The 20,326-nt window shown below is 37.7% G+C and overlaps 1 protein-coding gene across 3 annotated transcripts in view; it reads right to left on the bottom strand.

Annotated features, from left to right (window-relative positions):
• The window catches only part of INPP4B (inositol polyphosphate-4-phosphatase type II B), a 340,922-nt gene that overhangs the window by 129,378 nt on the left and 191,218 nt on the right, over positions 1 to 20,326 (bottom strand). For all 3 annotated transcript variants that reach the window (XM_075090503.1, XM_075090505.1, XM_075090504.1), the window contains exon 10: positions 2,495 to 2,545. In XM_075090503.1, coding sequence (XP_074946604.1) covers positions 2,495 to 2,545 — 51 coding nt within the window. The remainder of the gene's footprint in view (positions 1 to 2,494; positions 2,546 to 20,326) is intronic.

The following is a 20,326-nucleotide window of genomic DNA, read 5'->3' as shown; positions in this document are numbered from 1 at the left end:
AAAAATTATATTGAGATCATAAGATCACATTGAATTTTTGCAAAAAAAAAAAACGAAGTACACAAAGTCTGTTTTTATTACATTATACTAATTTTAGTCTACTGTTGGAATGGCAAAGTAAAATTCCAGGGTAAATTATACATGCTCTTGGATGCAAAATTCAAGAAGAATCAAGTTGCTCAGAGTCAACACAGGCTACATGCGGAGAGCAACTTTCCCCTTCAGGGAAAAAGAAAAGATAATTTGTTGCTACTGAGAAGCATAACTTCCTCTGGTTAAAAAAAAAAAAACACCACAAAAAAAAACCCACCAAAAAAACTCGTGAGCCTGCTTTCTTTCAGGAAGGCCAGCCGAATATTGAGTATTTGAATGCTAACAATAAAGCTCTACACTAAGATAGGTTTTCTTGCATACAAAATGTACAGTTCAAATCATAGTTGTCAATTTAGGTAAGCACCAACACTGGTCTCCAATTGGGAAAACTAAGTAATCAGTTATGGCCCATTTCTATCAATAATATAGGCTTAGATTTCCTGTGCTTTGGTTTGCACTTGAGCAGCAAAGGAGAAAAGATACAAGCTGAGACTCTAGGGAAGGTTGGGAAAACACTGGATTTAGGAAGCGCTAAAGAGGAAGTAAGGAAGAAAAAAGGCCTATGCCTATAGGAAACATATAGAGAAAAAGGCCATAGCCATACAAGCAGAGACTGCGGTTAGTTTTCACTGCCAAAATGAAACATGTACTTTTACAAGAAATACATCCAGGTGAGACACGGGGTGATGCACAGCCTTGCTAGAGTGAACACACAGATAGTCCTGTCTTCCTTTAGATCAGTCAGCGTGACAGTGTTTCTTCACTAAAACCCTACGTTGGCACGATTAGCTCAGGTCAGTTATCTTCTTAGAGGAGCATATCCTTCTTGGTACGAGAACACATTCTGCAGCACAATGTCTGTATAACAGTATTTTGGCATTTCATGGCATTTGCGTGCCTGTATTTGCAACCTTACCATTTGGAAAGGGGGAGAGGCATATCTGGAATGAAACTGTACAGGTTGGGTCACTTGTGGCTTCTTTCTGCAGTATTATTTAACTATAAATCTATTTAAGAACCCTAATTCAGAGTCCTCATATGATCAGGGCTAAGAAGCAATTACACTGCTTCCTTATACAATCTAGGATTTTCTGTCATTGTACCCACTAACCGTCTCCAAGTGTCATATCTAGTTCTCCAGGCTTATGAAATTAAAGCTGAATGATTTTATGGGCTTAAAAAAGTCTACTTATTAGTTTCATAATCTTATGCTTATTTAGAATAAAATTTTATTTGCCTGACAATGCAATTAGGAGCTATACTGAAAATTAAACAAAATTGTGAATGATCCATGACCCAAATGAAGGGAGTTATGTTAATGTTCAAGTGGTCTAATTTCAAATAATGCTGAAGAGTACTTCTTCCATACTGATTTAGATACAAATAGTCTACCCTGGGGCCTGAACTGGCAGTCTACAAACAAGTCTAACTTTGCACATGTGACTTGAAGAGGCTTGAAAAGTAGGCTTTAAAAAGAACTGCTGCTGTAATGCTAATTACAGAGTAATGCTCCTCTGTAATTTTGCTAGTGGGGTACTTATGATTATAAAACTTAAGATATGTGCCTTGAGTAATTTGATGAATAATCTCAGCTAGCCGAAAAGTCTCTATAATAGCTATACGAAAAGTTGAAACACACTGATTATTTCTCTAAGATTGAACTTGCTGCTGAGCTACACATTTTTCAAACACTAGCCGAAGTCCTGGAAACCATGCCAAGGAAGCCCTGGTAATGCAGTAGTCAACACCTTAGGCTAAAAATTTAAAAAACCAGTCACTTTAAATGTTTGCAGACTGAAATCTGATACTTGCACTAGATGGTGTTTGGTGTTTTATTCAGCTCTAGCAGGACCAACATCTCCCACCCCCATGAAGTGTCCATATTATCTGTGAGGTTCTAGCTTTTTCAGACCCAGAAATTACATCCCAATACCTTTGGTGTAAGTTCTACAGACCTACACAGAAAAACAAGTCTTCCATATGTCACCAGTGCCTTTTCTTAAAGTGAACCCAAAGGCAACTCCTACAGCAGAACCTTTCATACTCTGAACATGAAAACCAGAAGGTGACAGAACAGGCCTACTGAGGCAATGCAATTCCAAGCTCTCAATCTCATCCAAATTGCTTGTATGACAGTAGCAAGAAGTCTAAATAGCTGTGCTTGTCTCAGGATAATTTCAGTTGAAAAGGATTTTCAAGAAATATGTGAATGGGATTACATCAATCACAGACTAAGACTCCTGCGTTGATTTTTTTTAAATTCATTTAACCCAACTTCTGCTATTAAAAAAGCTTGCCAGCTCCTGTTACCAGTTAGGCGGAACATCATTTCTCTTCATCGGGTGCCTGTGTCTGCTGATGAGGTGAAAAAAAATATGATTAATGAAAAAAAGTTGCTTACTCCAACATCTGCTCTTGGCTCCTTGTGATCAGGTAGGACATTGGTGCGGACCTGAGGAAAGAAGAAAAAATAAAAAAGGCAAATGAAACATTATTGTTTTGCTGTTACTTTTCAATAAGAATGAGAGAAGTGGTCATATATTTTTTCCTCAACTTTCTACATTTTGGAGATAAATGTATATATATGTATATAATTTAATAAAAATTAATTAATAATTTAAGCACAGTATCTTCTGGCTCCTGTGGAGAAAAGTCTCTCACCACTACCCATTTACCATTCTCAGCTTCCCTGATTCTCTAAAGGGAGAAAATCAGACTCTTTGGCTCTAACTTGATTGTCAGAATTCTTCATCTAGATTGTTTTCAACCACAAGTGAAACAACAAAGTACATTAAAAAGTATTTTCTCCAAAAAAGTATTTGCCTTTGCAGGCTGATCTGCAACAGACATCCTGATCCCGTCTCATACAATGTATGGCCCTTCCTCCTCCTACCACTTCCTGAGCATCTTTGAGGTAACAAATATTTGTAGGCATTCACAGAAGGAAAGTCCCTGTACCTGCTTTCATTTCACAAGAAAAAGTATGGGACAGCCTGACTTCCTCTTCTGTATTTCCCAACATCTGGTACAGATTTTTTTTTTTTTTTTTTTTTTTTTGGGGGGGGGGGGCGGGGCTGGGTTTAGTGTCTATATAATTTTATTGTTGAATGTTGTTTGAGAACAGAGAACTGATTAAACAGTAAAAATGGGACAGAAAAAGTGTAAGTAAACTTCTGTAACACCCCTCTAACATGGTCTGCCTAAGCCAAAACAGCCTATTTGATTAGCTTGCTGGTAAAAGGATGCCAGCTTCAGCAACACACAAGGGAGGCATGTACTGAGCATTCACATCTGTTCGATTACCTAGCCTAAATAACAGATATCCATTTACAGCACAGGCCCCGAAGGACAAATTATTGACTTGATTTCAAAGTAAAACTCACACTCATTTTGCAAATCTGTCAGCATTTTGTCCCATGCCCTCAAATGTGTTCCTCAATTCTTTTATTCTAGCTGCAACTTAGTACAGAAAAAGAAAAATGTCCTTTAAAACAAAGATAATTTTACTTGTCTGTTTGTTATCCTAAATACACCCTGACGTTAGAAAGGGCCAACCAAAAATCTGCTACAGCGACATGACAAAGTAGAACTATACCTTTTCTCAGTCAGCTCTTATCCCTTGATTCTCTAGAGTGAGAACAATTTTTTTCCCACAAAAGCCTGAAGATAGTAAAGAAATGCTATAATTAATTTAATGAGGGCCAGCATACTTTAGAAATCTGTGGGAGTCCTCATTTGGATGTAATTTTACATTTGGATTTTTTCCACTAACACAACATTAGTAACTCCAAGGCATTTGGCTTTCAACACAACACTAGTACAAAATTTTCAACACAAAATTAGTATCTAAAATTCACCTGTAAATATTTGAAGTCACAAATGAAAATAAAACTAGCGATATTTCCTTGATGGCGATACCTGCCTTAACCTTTTCAGGGCTGGAGAAATAACTTACAGCAGATGTGGTTCTCAAAAGAAAGAAAGGGTATCAATGTCAGGCCAAAAATTCTACGCCATTTTAAGATGCTAAAATGCTGTTCTGCATGTGAGCCTCTAACAGGTAACATCTGGCCCAACATGGATGTGAGGTATTTCCATTTTCTAATTATTATGGATATTTATTCAAGAAACGTGAACAAATAATTTAAGAATGAACCTTCCTCTTCATCATTATTTATAGGAAGATGCATTTGTAACCCAGTTCAGCCAGTATTTTAAAACATATGTAATAGTTTTTGAATTATATTAAGGTGTGTTTTAAAGCAAGACAAAGCCCAAGTATCTTTTATCCTTACTGAAATCAATGGTATCAAACATACATTTAGAATCATAAAATATTCATTCTTTCTTTTGCTGGATAAAGTCTCAGTTCAGGAGAACTTATTTCTGTTTCTCTGACCCAGCAGAGAGCAGAAAGGGATGTCAAGACCTGACCAACCTACAGCATAAGTCTTCCATCTAACAAATGCACATTTTGTAATTCCAAATGAAGTTTAATAAGGAAAAAATTTCTGTGGCTTGTTTGTCATTCCAAGCTCAATTTCATTAGTGGCACAAAGAAAGTAGTAGAAGTAGGATCCATAAACTCCAGATTTCAGTTCTAAAATAATTTTTGGTTCAGCTACATGGTTTTTTATTTGTTTGCGTTCATTTGGTTTTAACCACTTTATAATCAGTAGTCATACAGCAAAATGTACGTAAATAGTGCGTTTGGTGGGACTGGCATTAGACTGCGCCTCTCTTCTCTCTGAAATATATTTCTTTTGAAAAGAAACTGGATTTTTTGATCCAAGTGTGTCCAAATATTTTCTTTTTAGAAACAGTTTTAAAATATGCATTGAAAAGAAAGGTCATATATGTGTATGTAAATACATATATTGGAGCTATGATAGTCAGGCCCCTTTCATGTTGTCTATTGGTTGAGTTCCCAAACAAACTTAAACTCTTAGAATACTGCAGTTATCAGAGCCCCATTACGCAATGCCCACACAGGCCCAGGCAAGCACCATTACAAACACAAAGTCATACAGTTCATAACAAAATACAAAACCTAAGAAACAACTCAGCTCTAGAACCAACCCACAAAATGAACCTGGGAAGGGCAGGGGGGAGCGGGGAAGGAGAGAAAGACAAAGTATTTGAAAGAGCAAATATTCTCCCAGTACATTACAAGATTAAAACAGCTGCTGTACTTTTGAAAACCTTGTCATAAACCAACTTTTCCCTAATGGCCCCAATAGTATTCTAAAAAGACTACAAAATATAAAATCTATCTTTTTGTTTGTATTTAATCTCGAGCATTCGTTATTGTGTTAGAACTTCAGTTTTGTCATTATTTGCTCTAGGTTTTCCTGAGCAAAATGCAAACCTTTGAATGGTGAGTTTATTCAGATTTGGGGTAAGACTGAACTTCCCTGGAATAACACATATTACAGCCTTGCCTTCCCAGACAAGAGATGTGTGAAGAGATCAAAAAAGTAAGCAAGAAAGGCAGCTCGTAACCTAGGTCAAACGCAAAATGTTAACAACATGCACTCCTTCCAGTGATTTAGTTTGTAAAATAATACAGCTATCTTGTATACACCACAGCGCGTCATGCCAGGAAGAACACCAGTGCACTGGAGTGGACGCTCATGATATATTTTGTTTTCTTTAAATCTCGTATAGAATAATACGCCATGAGTAGCTATCCTTATACCTTCTAGTGCATTTATCACAGACGTATCTAAGTGTCAAATTTCTCTAAGCATAAATGCCAAATTCATCTTTAATTAACTGTCCTTTAGTATAAAGCAGCTTTATATGATTAAAAAGAACATTTCTTTCAGTCATTCATGGCAGTCTAAGACTCATTCACACACACTGTCAAAGTTCAGAAGACTGAATCATTATCATTACTGAAACTTCTGTGCCTGCTCTTAATTAAAGCCTTTGCATTTCAGTTTATGATCAAAGGCCATGTTCAGAAGGCACTTAAGTTTTGCAAAGAAATAATGCTAGATCCTTTTCTCAGTTACTCTAGATTTACCTCATCAAATCACCGCTGGCTTCCAATGACTTCCCAGTCTTTGGCTCTATTCTGTCACCGCTGTTAGATGCTCTCGCCATCTCACAATAACTAGGTACACACCACACCAGGCAAAATATAGGATAAGAGAGACTACTGAAAGAAGTCACAGAAAAATTGACTTACACTCTTTCAATACAGCACCTTCCAGGAAGTCATTCACAATTTCACTCCCTCACTATAACTCCAGCAGTGGTATCAGAACACAACACACAGAGACAATTTTACCTTTACGTTAGCTGGAGGTGCTCTGGGACCATGACCATCCGCACCTTTCCTTCCCCCACAGGCCCTTTTGCACAGAAGGTGATCACTGAACTCCGCTAATACAACCACCACAACTCCACAGAGAGCTGCTATGGACAGTCAGCCCCCACCCTCAGCGCCACCACCTGCCTGCCAGCCATGCGTCACCACCCATCAGAGTCAGGGAGTAACTATTTTTCTTGTAACTTTTCAGTCAAAGAAGTTATAGCTTCATGTATATGTGCTGGATGAGCTGAAAACGCTGGAATTGTTACTAGGTTCTGCAACAATATCGATCAGTTTTTATAGGACAGATCCCATTCCAGTACGTGCAGCAAATTCTTTTTTAGAAGATGATATTGACGAGACGCTGTACATTTACCAGCTATTTATTTTCATCATATAGATTAACAATTTGCTAAATAGTTCAATCAACATAGCGTAGTCAGCAAAGTAAAACACTTCCATCGATACTTTGTTGGAGACCTGCTTATTAGATGGAGCACAACGTTAATATAGTCATGTTCCAACGTTTAGTGCGTAATTATTTCTAAGGGTCCATACAAAGCAAGAAAGTCTTTTCCCAATAGGCATGCATGTGGCATTGCAAGGATACAGTTCCAATGGAAAAGTTGCTATCCAGAGACATAAACCAATGTTAAAATTAAATATGAAAACAAATAAAGGGAACATATGCTATATCACCTTTACTGCAATGCTTTTCTAGTTATATATTACACATTATGCTTATTATATATTTTAATAAAATATAAAATTAAGAGTAGAAAATATTATGCGTTTATATATATATTTCCATACTACCTATAATAGAGAAGTATTGCTATCTATATAAGGGAAAATATCCCTATCTATAGGGAAGTACTACTATCTATAGTATATGTATGCCCCTATTATTTGCTGTATACCAAGAGACAGTTTCAGGTGTTTATTTATCTGAAAGGGTCAAATAGAAGGGCAGGCATATCTGCGTACAGTTGGATACTACTTATAGGCAGTGTTTGATTGTGACTCTCCTGCAGAGTGTGGAGTCAGAATCATTCATCTGTGCAGCACTGAGACTATGCACTACCTCCAGGCACGCTTTTCAAGAAATAATGTGAGGAAAATACAAAATATGAACTTCTCGGTCTCTAAGAATCGTCATAAACTGATTTTCTTTCCAGCTTCTGTAGAACTGAATACCCGTCTCTTCTCTGTGTAGACTGCATCTTTGTGTACTTTCTAGAGAAGAGTATCAACACAGGGTACAAGATAAGCATTATGAGATCCCCCTGAGCAAAGACTGAAGTTAACAGAATTTAACAGCTCATCTAGGTGTAAAATTAGGCGTATGAATAAAGAGTAGAAAACAAAAAAAAGTCTTGAGTATTTGATTACGCACACAGTTTTGTTTGGGGTTTGGTTGGTTGGTTTTGTTTGGTTGGGAGTTTTTTGTTTGTTTACAGCTTGGGCATATAATCAGAACTGCCTTCAAAAAACTGAAATCCACAGTTCAGATATAACAGAGTACTTAGGAGCTCTCTCTGGGTTGAGTGCATCACGGAAAAACATGCCACCTCCAACATCCGAATAGAAGCTGGAATAGACAAAGTAACAGAAAAATCTATACATCATGAGTGCTTTGGAACATGCTACAGAGAGTCAGATCAGATCCACCAAAGCTTAACAACTCAGCGTAACAGCCAGCCGTACCGGAGCTGTACTGCCTGTCCCTGTGCCTCTACACAAAACAGTGCTGACCATACCCATGCAACAGCCCACTGTAGCTCAGATTCCACAAGGAGGTTACAGCTTGGGTACAGGGCCCAACTCGGCACGGCTCAGCGTCAGCTGCTGACACTCACTCTGCAAATTACCAAACACAACTAAGAACTGACCGTTCTGAAGATGTGATAGGAGGAAAACAGGCAGCCCGTGCCAGTGATCTTTCCCCCACAAAGCACTAAGATCCCATACAGAGTTTCTTCCCCAGTACGCTCCAAAACTGAAATGCACAAAGCTGAAAATTACACGTTTGAAACACAGTTATAACAACCTCCCTATGTCTAGGTCTATTCTCTTCCACAGCTACTCGTATGATAAATAACTAACATGTGAAGGCAAAGTCCTAAGTCTGATTTATCTCTTCGAGTCATTGTAATGTGAAAAAGCTGTCAAATCTATCCATATAAATCTAAATAATCTTTAATATGTTTTCAGTGTATGCAATGAAAAAAATGGAAGGAAGAAACTGTTTGTTTACCTTGTTAATGTAGTGCACAGCATGAGCACTAGATTCAATTTTTTTAACCTATTTTTGAAGCAGCTTTTTTTTTTCCACTGAGAAAGATCTGTCCGCTGTAAGGTTATGTGAGAGGTTAAAAGTGACAAAGAAAAATGGTCTTTATAAATTAGATATAATTAAAATTTGAGTCTTAGCATCATTAAAAATAGATGCTCTTCTGCTACTAGTAATTAATTTGCTCTTTATCAAAACTTGGGGTACAGATACTCCACCAGTATCAGTTGCTGCAGTACACTGCTTTTCAGGGAAAAGAAAGAGCCATGAATTGCTGCACCCAGTTAACTCTCAGCTAAGATTTAATGCAGACCTATGCTGCAAAGCATTCCCGTTTTGCATGATGAGATCATCGTCACTCCCCTGGCGAACAGCTGCCAGCAAAAGATGACCTTTGCACTGTGGTTTCAGTGCCTACAGTTTGCACCCAGGAAGAAACACCTACACGTGATGGTTCAAGCATTACAGCAGCCTGAAACACCATCCGTTCTCAGCTGCAACGCGTCCAGCCGCGACAGGGAAGATACACAGCACTCGCCTGCTCAGAGTCCCCACAGCGGTAAGTGCTGACTGACAGAGGCAGCATTGCATTGCTGTTTGGTTGGTTGCTTATCAGCCAACTTTTTTTTTTTTTTTTTGGAAGGAGTTGCAAAATTCAAAAACATTTAATTTTTGCAATCATTATAATGGCCACTGGTACCAAAATGCTGAAATACAGGCTCTTCCCTCCATCTCTCAGTTCTTTTGAACAAAGCCTAAGCACATGAAGAAGCTTTCTATAATCTTGTATAGGTACTGAATATTCCAGGCACTTCCTCAGTTATAATATTTATATAATATATCATAACATCATAACATCCTTAGTCATTACAATCAACCAGTAGGCCACTTGCTCCCCCCCCCCCAATTTCTGGGAATCACCCCTTTAAAGTCTGTTGCATACTGGGAACAATCCACAAAATCTGATGAGTAAAAATCACATCACAAAGTGCTTGTGATGCCTGCTCTTCCCTGCTTGCTTTTGCTGTGAAATAAAAGTCACAGAAGGCAAATTCTAGCTTCTGTCAGCAAGCTACTGATGGAGCATTCCTAAGCTTTTCTTGGCTATTCATTTGTATGGGCCAGCCAACAGGGAGTTTTTACTTGCTCAAATCCGAATATCTTAGGCTGGTTACTACAATTCCACTACCCAAAGATCACTGAGACAGACTTCACAATCCAAAAAAAGGCAGCAGTTAACTGCATCCAGGGAAACCCGGATGTTCTGACAAATTACGTCCCAAAGAATACTCACTCCAGAATGATTATGAAAATAGGGTGTAGAACTACATATATAGGCTTTTCTCTCACACTTTTTCTCACCACGCCTCTCCCCCTCTGCATCTAGCTGTGCATCTCACTTGAGCAAAACATGACTGATCTGGCAACCTCTTGGCCTGCCTGTTTGAGCATCTTGCTCCCCTGAAGCAGTGGACTACAACTGGAGTGTCCAAGCTGGAGTTTCAGGGGAAAATGCCTTCCTAGACTGAAAGTATTCACACTGCTCACAGGGCCTAAGGCAGCTGGATAGGAGGAGGGAAAAAAAAAACCAACTGCTCATTTCCATATGAGTATCAGAGAGCCTCTGCCAAAAAACCATGCTAGAGAAGCCAAGGAAAGAACTTGTACTCTAACCACTTATTTCAGGGGACACTTGAGAGGACATAAGCCAAGGGTGGTGAAAAGCACATAGAGTTGTCAGATGAACAGCCAGTCACCACAGCCTCACTTCAATGTGTGACACACAACGTCAGTTAAGGCAAATATTGCTGGACTGATCAGATGATGAACTCAATGGCAGTATAAAATTACTGGAACACAATCTTCTGCATCAAAATTTAAGTAAATATTGCACTATGACTCTGAATATCTTGACAAAATGAATTGAAACTCCTGTTTTTTCTTTACTGAAGAAACAGTCTGGTTTTGGATATGCTAAAATCTGTGTTTCATAATTTTTATCTATTACCATAAAAGTTGCATTAAGTTCTTCAGAAATCTTATTATAAATTAAACATGACACTGTTTACACTGATGAGCCAGTTACTAGAAACAAAGTTTATACTTGCATCTAGTATAGGTATTTCCAACACTCGCAGTTCCTCAACAGGTTGCAGCATTTACTCACATGGCAGAAGGCTATTCGCAAATTAAACACAGAAAAAAAATCTTGCTGCCTTAAACAAGTCCAGACTTTTCAATACTCTATACAAAATATCTCTCAGCCTTCTGACTCATGAGAGCAGCTAAAAACAAGAACTCAGAATTTAAAACGCTCTGCAGCTCTAGCAGTCATGTCCCCAGTACACATCCTCCACCTAAGTTCCCTCTGGAAGCCGGTATTATCCCTCTGCCAATACCTGAATGCATTGCCTGCTGGGAGCCTAAAGTTCAGTACTTTGAATTAGTTATTTTTATGGGAGGGACAGAACTGACCATCAGCTCCCACAGAAGCAGAAAATTGTCATAAGATTACCCAAAAAGAAAGCTGAAGATTTTATCCCCTGCCTCCCTTTTAAGTTAACTTTTTAATGTGAGTTTTTAAATTGTAAAGTGAATATTTCAGAGCACTTCTGCTCAGCCAGTCAGTCCAACCTTCACTTCCCACTGGGTGTCTCCCTCAGGGAATTCCAGCCATGCATTTTCCCAGAGTTATTGCTACACACAGCTGCAGCAGTAGCACCACCAGAAAGAACTTTTGCGAAGACTTAAAATGAATAATATCATTTCCCTAAAGTCTGTGCCATGTTTACAAGCAGTGCCCATCTGTCAGCATTCTGGACATCCATAAGAGATTTTGAGAGAAGCTGAGAAAGCTGCTTCAGCTTTAACGTATGAAAGAATATGAGTACTCATTTTCTGACTAACCCCACTCCCCTCAAAAGCAGTCTTAACAGTTTGAAAAGCAGTCAAGAGCCTGATATTTTAATAAAAAGAACTATCAGCAACACAGAGCCGTAAGAACCTCCAGATCATTTGTTTCAATACTTTACTGTCATGGACACCGCATAATAAAACCCCTTCACACATTTTTGAACTACACCTTGAAATTATTTGAATCTCTTCTCCCACCCTTCTGACAGGAAGGTCATTCCAAAAAAAATGATTGCTATAATAGTTCAGAGTAATTTTCTAATTTGCAGCCCAGCATTATTCATGGAAAGTTTATACTCATTTGCTCTTCTGCCAACACGGTCTTTTAGCTAAGTAATTATTTTCTGTTCCTCATACCTGTCTCCTGATGTATTCACAAGAAAGGAATCATATGCCCTCTCATACTTCATTTCATTAGAATAATAAGCCAAGCTTTTCCAGTACACCGTCATACAACAGGCTCTCCATTCCCCAGATCACCCTATCTGTTCCAGTCTTAATTCATCTTTCTTGAACGTGAACGATAACATTACTGACAGCTTTCCAGAAAAGGCCTAACCTGTGCATATTAAATGTAGTGCTCTGGATTCACCTGGGAATCCTGTGCGCCTCTCTCCGCTGCATTAGATCAGCTGCTCAGTCATGCTTCGATCAGCTAATTTACCTGCATTGTCCTTCGTGTAATTTATTTCCGATGCATGAAGTCTTAGTTCATCCAAAAAGTTCACATTAGTAGAAAATATAGGGCCATGTACTTGGAGATTACTGTTTTTCATCCCATTTCTATTATTCTAGACTGAGTGCCTTGAAGCAGCTCTGTGGGTAGAGTCCTGTCAGCTGGCAACCCCTTTTCCCTGAGGAGACCGAGAGCTTTCTGAACACACCAAATTTTTCTCCAATAAGTGGAAGCTTGAAAGACTCACATATATTTCCAGAGAAGCAGGGAAAATAAGATTTATCAGTAAGGATTTTTCTTTTGTTCTTACGACAGTTTGTGATAATGTTTAAAAACCAGTGGAGGCTAAGATCCGGTGGCGGTTTTACCTAACAGATGGTAATTCACTTCTGGTTTGGGGAAATCTGGTAACGTTGCTCATCAGATTTACTGCGGTAGAAGGCATAAATACAGGTTAGACAGATGAGAGGGAGCACATAGATTTTTTTTTTTTTTCTGGACTTGCTATGAGCTCTATTTTCTTTGCCTTAGGAGACAGGATCTATCTATTAATAAAAGCTCATTTTAGCAAGCTTATAGCTGTACTTCCCTAGAAAATGGGCCTTCCAACCTGTAGAACTGCAGTACTGTCATGAGAATGACTATTGTGTCCAGGGCTCCCACGTGCTTTGTCCGCAATGCCAACAATCCACACTTGAGGGGAGCAAGGAATTTTCTCACAGGAACCTCCAGAAGCTCCTGGGAAAATAAACATTCCCAGCTACCCAAATATAAACATTCCCGACTATCCAAATATAAACATTTCCAAAACTATCTACAAAGAAACTATGTATAAACTCTTTTTTTCATTTAAGAAAGCCTTTTGTGCTTGGACCAAAACAGTTAAACCTGCACAACCAGGATTAAGCTCTTAATGTATATAAATACTCAAGCAAATGACCTACTTGTCAGCCATCTTTAAACAAACTGAAAAGGTTTGATAGTGCTCTGACCTTTGCACAACCCATCTCTCTTCAGAGATGAGAAACTGAAAGAGTTTTTTAAAATTTATTTATTGAATACATTCATTGCTGGTTTCAGAAGTTATTTCAAGATAGACATCTCATCTCTCTCACAATATAAATTAGGTTCTGCTTTAAAGGCAAGAAGTAGGTATTGCTGGAAGCAGCTATCACCGTGGGCCTATTTTACTCTGCAGCACCCTAAACAATTTTGTACCTACAAGACAAGGCAAAGAGACATCACACCGTTCCTTTACTTCTCAATACAAATTTGGAATGGAGACAAGCTTGTCAAGAGTATTTCATTGTTTTATCAGTGAAATTATATTAATAATCACTTCCATATAAAATGCACATGATTTTGATCTCAAAACCATTTTACAGGAAAACAGGTTTTCCTCACTTGAGTATGTGTCACTGTGCTCAATTGCCGTATTAAGATAAACCCCTTTCTCCACCCACTACATTGTTATTTTGTTTTTTAAAGTGTAACTGCAATCTGCAAGACATGGCAATCCTTTTCTATAAGCACGATCAAGCTCTTGCAGAGATCTTCGTTAAAACCAAATGAGCTACGAGCACCCTACCTTCAGACTGATAAGTAAGGTCAGGAAAGTTGATAGTCATGGCTGCCTGTGGTAAGTAATTTAATTCTGATTCTTATGAATCACAAAGTATGAATAAAGACATTAGGTAAATGTTTTAAAGTCATCATTTGTTTCTTCAGAATTTATATACTGATGATGCAAAAAGACCCTAAGGCTCAGAGTATATATATGTTTAAATATTCTCACTACTTTAAAAAAATAAAATAGATCAATTTTTTTCTAAAACTGAAAAGTGATAATTTTCTGGGATTGTCTCAATCATGTTTTATCAGCAAATAAACAGAAATCATTAGGAACAGTATCTTTAGCAAAGATGCTTATGTCTGAAATTTGACCATGCTTCTATCTCTAATAGTCAGTTATAGATCCTTGTTCTTATCTTGCAACTTCTTATTTGAAAATTCAGCAAGATAATGTTTTCTGGCAAAGACAGTATCTGTTATTAGACAAGCTGATATGAGACGGAAAGGAACAGACAAGTTTTTTGGCACATGAAGTCTCCTTCAGGAACTCAAGAAAACTTGTGCTCCTGAAAACTTGTCGCCTCCATCGTATCTGCTTGTGTAACAAAAGACTACCTACTCCTATGGACCCTTCGACCAGCCCCAAATTGCCATAAGCTACATAAGAACACGACAGACTCTCTGTGATCTTTCCTGATGTTTCAAAGCCAAGCACATCTCCATTTTACCCCACCAGATACGTTTTCTGTGAGATATCCAAACAACACTACAGCTTATTAAATGAAGTTGCCAGAACCAGGAGACAGGAGAGTTATCGCACAGACTCCGGTGACAGCTTTCCCCCTTTCATATTTTACACACTGCTCTTTCACTTCTGATGTAGAGTATAATTTTTCACTATCACATCCTTTGTTGCTTCCAACAGTGCTCTGCTAAGATGATAGTGCTTGCTGACTCACCCTTTATTTGCCTCAGCAAATGGCATGAAATACTGTAGGGTGCAGAGACTTAGAGCATCATGTTCTCAGGATTCATACAAACTGACACCAGGAATGGGAACTGGAAATTTCAAAAAGGCAAGTATTTCAGTGCCACTCAACAGAAACTCCGCTTTTAAAAAATACTCTGTCAGTAAACACCCTTAGCTAGCCTTCTTCCAAAACCAGTCAACTCATTAAAAGTCAACTTGGTTTGGGGTGTGTGTGTGTGTGTGTGTATGAGATTCTATTTAACTTGGGTCCAGGCCTAGGTAAACTAGCTTCCAGGAGATACCTGCATTTTAAATCATTAGCAGTTCTCCAAGAGATGAAAATTAATATTAGAAATTCACTAGAAAGTTAGCTTTCGAGCAACAAGAAAGCTTTCTTACAAGACTAAGGGATAAAAAAAGCACATGCACTTTTTAGCAGGAATCATTTTATGTCATGTAGATTAGATGACACAGATTTGATTTCTGTCTAAATAAATCAAAGGAACAGATATAACTTGCCATAAATGATGTAAATTTGCATAACTTTTAATGGCTACAGATACTGCAACGTCTTAAGGAGGACTTTTGAAAACAAGTAGGAGTTTCTATCTACTTAATAAACAGCACATAGGCTATACTCCCAAAACCATGTTAGTAGCCTTAATACAGCAAAGCTTAGCAAATGTAGGCTTTAGCACAGTGGGTTTCATTTTTGCTTTATTCAGGTATAGAGCAGCCTACAATTTCTCCTCACTCCTTCCCTCAACAGTCAGTAGAGTCTTTTCCCTGACACAGGGGATAATTTTTTTTTTTTCAGAAAAAAAAAAGGTGTTTTAATACAAGATGAATTCTATGAATAGTAGTTATAAATGTAAAAATATGGTAAGCTCTTCAGCTTGAGGACAGGCTGTGATATAGTGCCCTGAATTGCACAGCATCCCATATGCTGACAGAATGGTGGTAGATCTAGAAAATTGATGTTTAGAGGTTTCGCCTTCCACAACTCATATCTAAAAGTGAAAAAGATATATGCAACAAAGAACAGCTCATATGTAAAATAACGTTGTATTCATAGAGCGTCTTCCAACTCATACAATAAATTCTGTATAAATTATTACAGACCTTCTCCATCCAATGTGATTATTATAGTAGTTGCCTGAACTCAGCCATCTTGCAGATAGGCTCTTTAAACAAAAATTAGAAGCAAGACAAAACCCTACTGGATAAAATGCATGAATCTTTATCTAACTAATTCTAGCAAACATTTCAAGACATGAACTAATTTAGCACGAATGTCAAGGCTCATGCACCTTGTTTTCTAATAAAACCCATGCAGTTTCCAATGTTAAAAAAGCCACAACCAGCAGCTGAATTGTACAATTTCATTCAGAAGCAAACCCCAAAAATAAAACCCTGAAAGCCCAAAGCAAAACCACCCATGAACACCACCACCCCCACACACATTTGACAGTTAGGATGCTTACCTAGAACACTAACAGCCACATTTAGAAAAGACAAAAAAAAAACAACCACAAAACAAAACAAAAAAGAGAACGCTAAGAGGGCAATGAATACTGGAGGTATTGGGGTGAACTCTGTTTAATGTCTAATTTATTCCAACTATGAGTGGAACAAATGAGAAGTGGATAAAACAGCTGACAAGAAAGTGGATACACAGAAAATTAAATTCGGAATCAGTCATGTTAGAGTAGATCTGACTTGTGTGTCATACTTCCTTTTCTAGCATCAACTACTTGAAATACATACGCATGCGTGGGACTAGCTTATTTTGATATTACAAATTTAGTCAGTCTTACCAAGTGATATGGTATTTTTGAGCAATACTGTGTTCTATTTAGTGCTGTCATGTCATATAATTTTAAATTAATAATAAAATGCAAGAACAAATAGGCAATTGCATTGTATTACGGGCTGTGTTAAATATTGTATTAGTCAGTGGCTTTTTCCCAACAATTCCCAAAACAATTTTTTAACTGAAGACCACAAAGAAATTTGGATATAACACAGGTAAAATTACCAGAGAAATACGCTACAAAAATCTGTATGTATTCCAAACTGAAGTTGCACAACATGAGAAATGGGATAAGGAGAGGAGAGGAAAGGTCCTGATCCAGGAAGCATTCTATTTCAAGGTCTTGTTTCAGCAGCTCTCTAAATACCATTGCTATCTCAGACAAAAGCAAAGGAGGACTTAAAATGAAAATAATAAAAAAGGAATGCTTTGCTTTTACAGGCAATAGATTAATCTGAATGAAAAAACCTGCTTAATGATAAACAATATTTTACGATAATATATATAATATAGTGGAAAGATGGCATAATTTAAAGGGAGGAAACAGGCATTTTGTAAACATGACTTGTCACTGCCTATATAACAGGTTATTACATCTTTCTGAACGCAAAAATTCCATCTTCACTTATATTCCCCAATTTGGTCATTATTTTGCACAGCACTAGTATCATCAGAATTGTTTGCAATGAATACTGAAACTTTCCCTCTATCTTAAAAACCTCCCATAAAGTATGCCTAGATTTATTTTATCATTTATACACACTTAATTTCTCAAAAGAAAGAATAAAAGGGTTCAAAAAGCCTTTCAGTATTTTGACTAAAAAAAGACTTCGTTAAATGGAAAAATATTGAAAGACCCAATGGGTTAAGAATTTAACGGCAGAAAAAAAACCCCAAACAACAGAAATCAATATTCCCATATATATTTGCTAAAATTTACTACAATTTTTTCTGTTAACACATAAATGTAAGCATCATAGGAAATCATCTTTACTCAGAGGTACAGGAATGAAAATGAGAGGTTAAACCAAAGTATATAAATTGTTTATTTATACACCTTCAGCAGACAGTCTAAAAGAGGTAAGTTTCTTTCTATTGCATTCTGTGATTTCATGAAGTCACTCTGCTCAGTTTTAAGCTCTGAAGATCTTGAAATAACACCTAATTTATTACTGTTGCAAGAACCTTAACTCCAAAATAGTCAGCATAAGTATCATGACAGAGCAGTTAATAAAAAGCACTTTATTAAACTCCATCTCTCTTGTTTTTGAGAAGATCAGAGTGGAATAAAACCAACATTAATGAGCTTCAGTACATCACTCCCTCCAAAAAACTGAAATAGACTCAGACTTAGTTAAAAGTCCACATTTAAAAATAATAGCTGAATATTCTTTTAAAAGGAAAGCCCAGCATTGATTCAAATTGCATGTGAGGCTTCAGCTCAAGATAATATTTGGATTAACAAAACGTGCATGACAGGTCTAATTTAAACACTGCAGCTTAAAATTCCCATCCTCCTACACAGAGATCATGGCACACAAAGGCAGTGAATTATGCACCCCACTCTACACCATCATCGGTCCACAAACCCATAAGCAGTCTGCAACAGCATTTATCTTGAGAGGGACAGTTTAAGGGCATATGAAGGTCCCCCAAAATCCCAAGAAATCTCAAAGTTGCTCTGAATTAATGGTACTTGCCTTCTTCCTTGTATACAAGAGAAGAAACAAAGACACCTTGAATGAAATTAATTAAGAATGTTTCATAAACGCAAGTGTGACAATTCCAGACCTGTGGAGGGCCAGGGGAAGCCCACTTATGGTGTGAAATAGCAAATGCTTAAAATCTAGAAGCCGTTTATCTGTGATCTCATGGAAGTTCTTTTCTGATCTACATTATTCTCTGGAAAGCCATCTAACACCTATTTAAGACTAAACACCTTTGCCCTCCAGAACTAAGGACCGAGGCTACTGGAGTCCGTACTGTATGTCCCAGATGTCAATATTCTGCTCCGCATGTCTTCTCATTTCCATCATGACAATTTTTGTTTCTACTGTCACAATTTAATTCGGCTGTTAATTACTTTTCCTACATAGCAGCTTTGTCTTAGCACATATCAATTTCTTCCCATGACAACTGTGTACAGGAAATGCTGCCACAGTGAAACATTTAGTTCCTGAAACAGCACCTCGCTTAATATCTCACCTTTGCTCACAAGAAGACACAAAGAATGGTATTTCAGCCTCTATCAGAATCAGATTCCACAACACCCAGAGAACACCCAGACCCTGCTTTTCTTCAAAACTCATATGCCAACTGCAGCGTATCTATTCCCGGGGTCTTCTTTCCCTGGAAGAGAGAATGGTTTTCCTTCCCTCAACAATGAGATGAACGCAGAGAGCTGCAAGCCCCTGCAAAGAGAATTTGATATTTACATACCTAAATACTAAGTACTACTAAGGATCACACACCAGAAGAAATTTTCCAGGATTTATGCACTCCCTCGAACAGAAAGCTTCCTGAGCCGGTATGCCAAACTTCCACTCTTCTCCATTCTTCACTACCAAGAATTCAACACTGAAGTTTGCCACAGAAGTTCTTTCTTTTAATATAATTTTTTATGGAGCTTTACAACTGATGTGTAAACCAAAAGTAAAACGTATTACCCTCGTTTATATCATTGGCATAAAAAGGAAACATGTAAAGAAATCCCTTTATAAAAAAATACAACCAACACAGCTAGTAGAAGCCTTTGCAAAAGACCCACTGCTGCTGAAGGACATGCATCGGGACTGCTTTTTCATGCATCAGTTTGTTGTTTCCATGGATTATCCAAATGATGGAGCCTATTTTACTTCTAACTTCAGTTTCTACTTAAAAATACCAGTACTCTATAATTTATATTCAAACAAACTTAGTCCTTCCAAAGACAATGTTAAGAAGCAGCAGTTGGAAGTGTCAACATCACTATTAGCATCATTAGTTCTGTGGCCAAAGATCTCCTATTAATCCTTCTGTGTTCCTGTGCGGATTGAAGATCATTTTATTATCGTGCACTTCACCTGACAAGCGCCTACGCTCAAGAGACCTCCTGCCAGTCCTACAGCTACCATCAAAAACCACATAAAATGAACTTCAGAAAAAATGGTTCTAAAAGTCAAGTCTGGCAGATTTTTTTTTTCCTGCTAAAAACTGCTCTTTAAAACAACAGAGAATATTCATGTTTTTAACCTTTTCTTAATCTACTGTGTACAGATGCTAAAGATCTCTTGAGAGCAGAGCTACTATTCTTGTTTCATCTAAGAAATGTCATCTCAGTAAATTACTCTTTCCAAGAAGGAAAGCTGCAGACTGACCATCATTTTGTCTCGAAAACATTGCTCTGTAAGATAAGCACCAGTACCTACTGAATTTCACTTAAGAAAACCACACTTCCTGAGCAGAGGCTCGGTTTGTTTCCAGCAGTGCCTCCATATAGAAGAGCAACAACAAAAGCTGCTTCCAGTTACGCAGTTCAATTGTATTAACAGCAATATTTTTTCCTCTCACTTTTTTCTCCCCTATATTTCCCACATCCTCCACTGATAACAAACAGTCCCAACACATTCTTTATAAATCCTGCTCTGCTGGTGACCCATGAATCATTTGGCAAATTAACTCCTCTTGTGTGCAGGGCA

This window comes from Phalacrocorax aristotelis, chromosome 4, assembly GCF_949628215.1.
Source record: "Phalacrocorax aristotelis chromosome 4, bGulAri2.1, whole genome shotgun sequence".
Lineage (NCBI taxonomy): Eukaryota > Metazoa > Chordata > Aves > Suliformes > Phalacrocoracidae > Phalacrocorax > Phalacrocorax aristotelis.
Note: the sequence above shows the minus strand (reverse complement) of the source record. Positions and strands in the feature narration are given on the sequence as shown.